The sequence below is a fragment of the Thalia democratica genome, chromosome 4, assembly GCF_965202585.1.
Source record: "Thalia democratica chromosome 4, ktThaDemo2.hap1.1, whole genome shotgun sequence".
In the NCBI taxonomy this organism is placed as follows: Eukaryota; Metazoa; Chordata; class Thaliacea; order Salpida; family Salpidae; genus Thalia; species Thalia democratica.
In genome coordinates, this window is record NC_139168.1 from 66,295,948 (window position 1) to 66,304,536 (window position 8,589).

At 27.8% G+C, this 8,589-nt stretch overlaps 1 protein-coding gene across 1 annotated transcript; it reads left to right on the top strand.

The window, feature by feature from the left end:
- Window positions 1–1,774: 1,774 nt before the first annotated feature.
- LOC145833596 (uncharacterized) lies at window positions 1,775–8,351 on the top strand. Its single transcript, XM_082940751.1, has 8 exons — window positions 1,775–2,027; window positions 2,698–2,852; window positions 3,191–3,329; window positions 3,918–4,136; window positions 4,558–4,758; window positions 5,049–5,160; window positions 5,625–5,859; window positions 8,043–8,351. Exons 1-8 carry the CDS (start codon window positions 1,775–1,777, stop codon window positions 8,349–8,351), a joined length of 1,623 nt encoding a protein of 540 aa, XP_082796877.1.
- Window positions 8,352–8,589: the final 238 nt, after the last annotated feature.

Here is an 8,589-nt window from a genome sequence, read left to right on the forward strand (position 1 = left end):
CGATTGTTTTATAATTGCTTATTTTGTCACGTTTTTATTTCAAACTTTTATTTTTTCTTTGATAAAGTTGTTTTAGATAGCTGCGACCCGCAAAAGATTTTTTCTTTGCACTACGGCCTGCAAACAAATTTTCTTATACAGTTTTGGCCGTTGTTTACAAAAGGCCAAGTATTTTAGAGAAATGAGTATAAAAATTGTCTAGTTTTTTATAACAAAAAGTAAGTTTGCAAATAATTAAAAGCAAAAGGTAAATATAAAAAAAAATCATCACTTTGATAACCTTTAACAACCATAACTTTGTTTAGACGAATTAAGCTGAGTAGTTATTTACTTCACATAAACTTTTAGTTACTTGAAAACGTTTAAAGAAACAGCCATAAATCAATTAATAAATAATCAACTAAAACAGAGACACCAACCTTATTAAATAAAAATATATATTAACTTGAAATTGTTTTTTTTTTGTATTATGTAAAAAATTGGTATAAAAAAACGTATATATATATACTGCTAATTCTAAAATATTCCTGAATATTATTTAAACTGTTCTTGCTTGCTGACGACGCATTTCAAAAAAACTTCAAGTAATAATATTGAGTTTAGATAAAACATTTGTTGATTAATTTTTGAAGTACATAAAACAATTCTTCATATAAAGCAATTAAGACAACATAAAAAGTCACAAATAATAATTGACATACTAGACTGACAACGACTTCAGAAACTTAAATTTCATAATATTACATACTAATGTTTATAATGTCGTTTTTTTTCTTTCAGCTTTTTCATCACTGCATAATACTATAATATATTTGTTTTATGAGATACAAAAAAAAAGTAGATTTAGTAGTAAGACGTATACTTTTATCAATGTGACAACTTACAAAAAACTATTTGCTTATTTTTTTTAGAAAAGTTGAAATTTTATGATTGTTTATTTTTTGTTTTATTCTGTAAAAAATAAGCGAGTCAAAAATATCATATAAGAATATACTTATTTTCTTTGATGATGAAAGTTTCTTTAAACTTAAAAAAGAATGAAGTTACTACTTAAAGTATAGATTTACGTCATGCAAAAATTTTTGAGTTTTTAAAACATTTAAAAATTAAGTTTTTGTTTAAAATATGAACAAATAAAAAATATCAACGTAATTTTTTATGATCAAAAACGTGATAGTTAGTTAATGACGTCAACACAGGCCAATCGTGATTCTTAGAAACAAAACAAATTGTTTCTTGCTAACGTGCTAATGTCCTTTTAATTTTTTATTTCTTTTCTACGACGCAAGGATTTTAGTGATTTATTTTTCGTTGTGGACTGTACTGCTTTTAAAAGTAAAAGAGTTTCTTTTGTAGTTGTTAGTTGTAATAATCTATGTTAAACATATGTGTTTTGACATAATTTTGCTGACTTAAAGTATAAAGCCGAAATTAAACAAAGTAGATGCAGATTTTATATTTTGTAAAATTGAAGTTTATTTTTTAACTTAAATGAAACTTAAAATGATAAAAAAATTAAAACACAACACAATAAAAATTTATATATTTTTGTTTTATCAAACGAAAGAGTTAAAAAAAGTATATTTTAAAACAAATGTATAATTGTTACTTCGTCACAAAGGTAAGACAAGGTAGGTTATAAGATGTTTAAATACTCGTTAACTTTATACTTGTATGATAGTTTAACGTACATTTGTATAACAGGAAATTAAATATAAAAACTGAAGAAGCTTTCTACATGCTATCTGTTTTCATCGCTGCCTAAAACGTCACGATGACAGACGGGTATGTCCCTGCAAAAAACGGCTGCGGATCCCCGCTGAGGGTGGGAGACCGGGGAACGTTGAGGTACACCCCCTCGACGGTTGCCGCGGAAACGTGCCAGTGGAACATCAGACCACGCCCCGACACGTCGAGCGTTTTAGGGGAATTTTTTGTGCTGCTGACCATTTTGCTGGTGAAGAGAAACGCGAGCGGTGATGCGATTGGTCGAAACGAAAACGGGGAGTTTTTCATGCTGCCAGACAGTAAGAACGATAAATATAAAAAAGTAAAATAAAGAAATAAATATAATGCATAAGGTTGATAAACATAATGGTAAATATATTTTGTTGTGAAAGTATGAATTTTATAAATATGTTTTCCTTATTGTTGTTTTTTATTATAATTGGTTAAATAAAAAGCGCTTTTATTATGATAAGTTTGATTTTTAAATTGTTAAGTATATATTTTTAATATTTTTAAAAGCTTTTATTTGTTATCAACTTTTCTAATTTCATGTTTAGAATGTAGTTATTTACTTTCAAGTTCTGAGTTTACAAAAAAAATGCACTAAAAAGTTATTTAAAAGTATTCAAACTAATCATATTTAGTTACAATTAACCACTATCCTAGTTTAGATCACTTTTGTAACTTTTAATTTGTTTGTAAATTAGTTACAGCTTTTTGAAATATTTTACATAACTAGAAAAATAATAAAGCTCAGTAAATTTTCTTATAACAAAGTAAAAAAGTTAAAATTCCACCTACATTTTACTTAAAACTGACATCTAATATGAAGTTTTGTAGAAAGAATATTTTAAAATAGTGTCTCAGAACTAGAAAAAACATAATGTTTTAATGTAAAAGCACAAGTAAAGTAGTTTGAAGTATTTTACTCCTACTCTATAGTAGTAAACTAAATATAAACTCCAACAGGAACGTTACTCAACTTGAACTCTGTTACCCCGCTAAATGGTGGAAATGAAACAAATCCTATTTACGTTCGTTATTCGAAATCTGAAAACTGCAAGTCTGTTGTAAGCGACAAGGTTTCTGAACTCGGCCACTCGAACCAAACTTCAATAAAAAAGGTGCACAAAAAACTTTGTTGATTGTGTGTTTACATAAATTTAGCCTGCTATAACTTTCCGTTAACTTCTAGATTTTTTTCTAAGTGAGTTTATGGCTATTGTTTATAGATTTTTTTTTTGTAAAAGAGTTTTAGTTTTATTAAATTTCAAAAGTTTATATCCGATTGCTTTTTTTTTTCATTTAAATTAAAAATTAAGAAAACAAATACACAACAACCAACACTATTAGTTTGTTATAGTCGTTTATTTAGAGTACGTAAAATAAATACTAACATCAGTACTTTAAAATATATTCAACTTGTTCAATGATGTAAAGTACCAAAACAACGAAACAACAGGTAATAGATTTTCAAGTAGCATTGCAGTTGAAATACGGTTGGCAAGTTGAAATTAAATGGGCGTTTATTCATTGCGACGGTAGCAAGAGAATCGGCAGTTTGAATAAAGATGGTAAAATTCAAAAACAAGCTACTGAAGGTAACCATTTATTATTTTAAGCTTGTCAATAATTTACTGTTGTAATATTATGGAAATTGGAAACAACTAATGTTTTGTTTTTTATCTAAAATAAACAAATAAATAAGAAATAAAATGATTCTTATATGATTTAAAAGATACAAGCTCTTTTTAGATTATAGATATGTAAGTATTTGTTTTTTTTTTAAATAAACTAGTAGTTATTTTAGTATTTGGAATATTGTTTATCAATGCACAGTGTTAAATTTTTTTACGATCTTTTTTTTTAATAAAAATCTTCTTAGTACTTATTTTGTACTACTTTTTTGTTTTATTTATGTGCATCTTACAAGTTTCTTATATATTCTGCAGCTCTAACATAGCTTTTAAAACATTAAAAAACATTATTTACTGTTAAATGTTTGTTCAATATTACATATCAACTATATTAAAAAAATTTATACTGTTTACATACCACCTGTTAGAAACCAGTCTATATTTCATACTCTATTTGTAACCAGAAAAATCAAAATGTCATTTTTCAGACGTTCTATTTGCATACTCTATAATTAAGTTAGGTATCATAAATGTGTTAACTTTTCACCGCAGTCTTGGCTCAACCGCGCTTTGACGGAGGCGGCAACTTCAAAAAGTGCGAAGATTCAACTGGCGACGTGGGAGAGTTCGAAATAAACCAGAAGCAATGCCACATGTCATTTCAACCGCAGACAAAGTTCCAGCACGGGTTCGTGATGGTCGTCGAAATTTCGTCGACCGTCTACTCGCGGGTTTCGAACAACGAAAACAATTTTGTCATGCTCCCCAACGGTAACATGTTTTTTTTTATTTGATAAGTTATAAGAAAAAAATGTAAAACTTAAGATTAACATAAATCCGGTAGAAACTTAATCTCTGTTTTTTTTTTGTAAGTTATCAAAATAAATCTTAACATTTGAAAATATTAAACGTTTTAAATAAAAAAATTAAAACAGTGACTTAGATTTTGATAAAATAATAACATAATTATCTAAAACAACTTTAGTTTTAAGAGTCATTTTTTAGACATATCGTAGTGTTAAGTCTTAGTTTTATAATTTTTAAATTGTTTAAATAAGTTGTCATAGTTTTGATAGAAAAATTTAAAATTTTTTTCTATATTTAAATTTTTTTAACGCTTTTCGTCTTAAATATTTTAAACGATATTTTACAATAATGTTTTCATAACTACAAAATTTTAAAACAAATACAGAAGAAGTAGTTCTGATGGCGACTATTAGCGGTAGAAAATCATTTCGAATTTCCACCAATGAAAACTGTCAATCATCCTCAACTGATGCGTTCAGTGAGAAAATATTGCCAAGTGAAAACTTAGTATTCGTTTTGCAGTCGACTTCTTTTTACAAATTCAAATACTTTTTTGTCGGATGCGACAGCGGTCTGTCAGAGAAAGGTAAATAATTTTTTTGTCAAGATAACGGTTAGTTTTGAGAAGATTATTAGCTTTTAAAATAATAAAAGTAAACGTTACAAGAAGTGCTATATATTACTTAACGCAAATAGAGCACCATTTTATACTTTAACTTGTTTTTGTTTTCTAGACCTTTAAACATAGCTTTGATTATTCACTTTTTAGTACATCTTTAGACAGCTTTATGCGATAAGGTTGTACTTTAAAACTTGTTTTGATTTTATCCTGAATAGTTATCTCATCGGCTTGTAAATACTTTTTTATTTTGATAGTAACGGATAACACTTCAAGTATAAACTCAACAAAACTACTAACGGTAATATTTGGTTCTGTATCTGTTGGCTTGTTGTTGCTCGTATTGTTTTGCATCAGAGTAACTATGAGGTAAGTTTGAATTTTGATTTACAACTTACTTGCAAGTTTATAAACTCAATTCTTTTTTACTGGAGAAATCGAAATAAAAGTTAACTTTTTTCATCGCTTTTAGACAGTTATTGAAAAAGTAGTGAATGAAATCATTGTTTTTAAAAAGAACCAAAGGGTACTAGTTGTTGCTAAATTAGAAACTTGTAAAAACTCTAGAAACTTCAATTGATGAAAAGAGACAGATTAAACAAAAATAAAAGCTTTTTTTATAGTTTTAATGTGTAGCTGTTTTAAAAAGTAGGAACTAAAATAATTAATTTGAATCCGAAATACTTGTGCATTTGTTTATTTCAACAGAAAACTGTAGTTTCAAAAAGTGTCTTAATATGAAAAACTAAAAATTGAAATGGTATTAGACTTTAAAATTTAATTGAAATTTAAACAGTTTAATATTCTATGTAAATCTTTTTCACAATTACCAGACAAAAAGACTCCTCGAAACCGCCACCCAGCCTGCAAGCAGCCAACCAGCACTCGTCATCGCGCGACGACTCCGTGGCGACGGCTGGCGGAGAAAAAGGGAAAATTCCCTCGATGAAGCTGAAGCCATCCGAGATCAGGTCCGGATGCTTGTACGACAGGACTTACGAGACCGTCAAGTCAGGACACATGACGGAAAATGTGGCCTACCAGCCCACCATAGGCAAGGACTACCGCGTGGCTTGAAATTTTTGTGATTTTTTGTCGGAATTAAAATTAAATGTTTATAATATATTAACCTAGCAATTTATGTTTGTTTAATTGTTTTTGAACTAGTTCCTTTGTTTATTGGTAGCAAAATAAAACAGTAAGTTTATTAAGTATCTAATTTGCCAAACTACTATTGTTTGAATTTTGTTTTTCTTCTTTAATCATTTTATTTTTAGCATATTTTATCGGGTTTTAAACATTTTTAAGCTTGTATAAAAACTTTTTAAAGTCTACTGGTAATTGATGTAAAAACCGTTTTTTTTTTCCTGTGTTATAAAATTGGAAAAGTTGCTACAAATTTGTGTTTTATTTAAAATATTCAAAACTATATTTTTTAGTTTAGATAAAACTTTAACCTTTTTTTAGTATTCTAAGTTATTATTCAAAATTGTTAAAAAGCATAACTTTTCTCAAAACTTTAATTGTTCTTCGATAAAAAACAACTATTTAGTAGAGCTATATATTTTATTAAAAATAAATTTATTACATAAATTACTAGTTTAGTACCAATTGTAAAAGTGATAAAATAAAAATTACTGTTCTTTCAATAAAAAATATAAAAACTTCAACATTAAAGTTAACTAATTTTATAGCGCTACTAAATAGTTGTTTTAAAATAAGTATGTACTTTACTTTTTTATTTTACCGTATAGAAAAAGTCTTCTGCAAGCAAATAACTTTATTAGTCTTGACAAAACATGTGTTTTAATTTTTACGTAGAAATATATCTATAAGCATAAAAAAATCTAATTACATTGTTACTACAACAACTAAATCAATAGAACTCATTAAAAGGATTAGCTCTTATTAAAAGTATTTATTTTAGATTTTAATTTTAATCTTGAGGTTTTATGTAAATAAGACGATTTTAATTTCTTTATGTACAAGAATTTTAAAAAACATATCAAAGTTTTCTTACAATGTCTATCTTTTTCCATGTTTAACTTTGATATATATGTTGAAGTACAACTAATCTGATGATGTTGTAGGTCTAAAAGAGCCAAATTAATTTATTTATTTTGTCGAATTTAAAGTGTAAAATTTATATATTTATTATTCTATTTATTCTTTACTTTTAATAAGTTTTTATAAGTTTCATAAACATTATAAAAGTAGGTTGAACTAATAAATTTAGTTTTGCTTTTAAATACTTAAAGTTTTTTATAAAATCACAACTATTATTTTTCTTTTTTTTTAAACTTAAAGTTAAACTTTAGTTAAATTAATTTTACTAAATTATTTATATTTTCATAAAATGGGCTAGAGTAAATAAAAAAAATTCATTGGCATCATTAGTTATACTTACTGTTTTTTTCAGTTGTATTTCTAACCGTGGTAGAACATTAATTGAAAATTTCAAAAAAATTAATAGCAAATGTATGAGAATAAAGTTTAATGCGTATCGTAGATCATTATAAACTATAAAACTTTAGTAAATTCAGATTGACATACACCTACTGTGATATATATACAAAGTCAGTCTGTAAATGTAAGCATTTTGTTATCTAGTCCTTACTTTATAAAAATATTATTGTTTAAGTTTCTGAATCATAATTCTTAAAATGAAACAAAAAACAAGAATAATAACATTAACACAAAATAAAGTTAAAAACAAAAATAAAAATTTTTCTGGCTGCATCCAACTTATGAAAAAATCTTTTAATGTTTTATGCTTTTAATAATTATTAATTTCAGCTACTACCTGAATTTGTAACGTTGCTTTTATTACAAAGTTCGTAATTTTTTTTCACGGCTATATAAATATACAGAAATAAATAAATGAGGTAAGTAAAGAGAGAATTAAAATAGTCACATCAGACTTACTGTTATATACCAGGGGCGTCGCGTGGGGTGTTGCACTGCCGCAATTGCACCACCTTGAAATTTTGTAAGAAAAAATTAAGTATCTATAACGTTTTAGTTATTTTTGAGAACAAAATCTCTTATAAAATCTCAATTTAGAAAACGACCATTTTGCTCACTACACTGCCGCAAACTCTTAGCTGACTGCCGCAAATGAACTCAAAAAAGCAAAGTTTCATCAAAAATTACCGCAAAATCAATATCTTGCGGTAAGTAAGCTAAATTAAAAATTCCCTAAAACAACACAGGTTTAAGTATCATTCCACAAGCTATTGTAAACAAAGCAGAGCAGAGGCAACTCAAGCAGAGGCAATTTGAGCAGAAGCAACACAATCAAAGGCGATTCAAGCAGAAGCAAATGTAGCAGAAGCAAATCGAGCAGAAGAAACTCGAGCAGAGGCAGCTCGAGCAGGGACAACTTAAGTAGGGGCAAATCGATCACTGGCAATTCGAGCAGAGGCAACTCGAGCAGAGGCATTTCGAGCGGGGACAACTCAAGCAGAGACAATTTGAGTAGATGCAATTCGATCACCGGCAACTCGGTTTTTTTTCACCACCTAAGAAAAATACCACGCGACACCACTGTTATATACTAACAAATTAGAAACTTACTGCGAGGTAGGGTGGTCATGACGTCACTACGTCGCCTGCTGAGCGCTGTGGACGTTGATGTTGTGAGTTTGAATCCTGCCATGAGCACTTGCATGCTCGGGCGCTCTTTGAGATCAGTATGAAACTTTATTGATGATTTTACTTTGTATCATCAAAATCTGAAACTTAATGATAATTGTACTTTGTATCATCAAAATCTGAAAATTAATGATAATTGTACTT

Coding starts and splice junctions, on each gene's coding strand:
- LOC145833596 (XM_082940751.1), top strand. CDS start 1,775: ATGACAGACGGGTATGTCCCTGCAAAAAACGGCTGCGGATCCCCGCTG. Junction 5,161..5,624: donor TGCATCAGAGTAACTATGAG/GTAAGTTTGAAT, acceptor CACAATTACCAG/ACAAAAAGACTCCTCGAAAC. Junction 5,860..8,042: donor CCATAGGCAAGGACTACCGC/GTGGCTTGAAAT, acceptor TAAACAAAGCAG/AGCAGAGGCAACTCAAGCAG.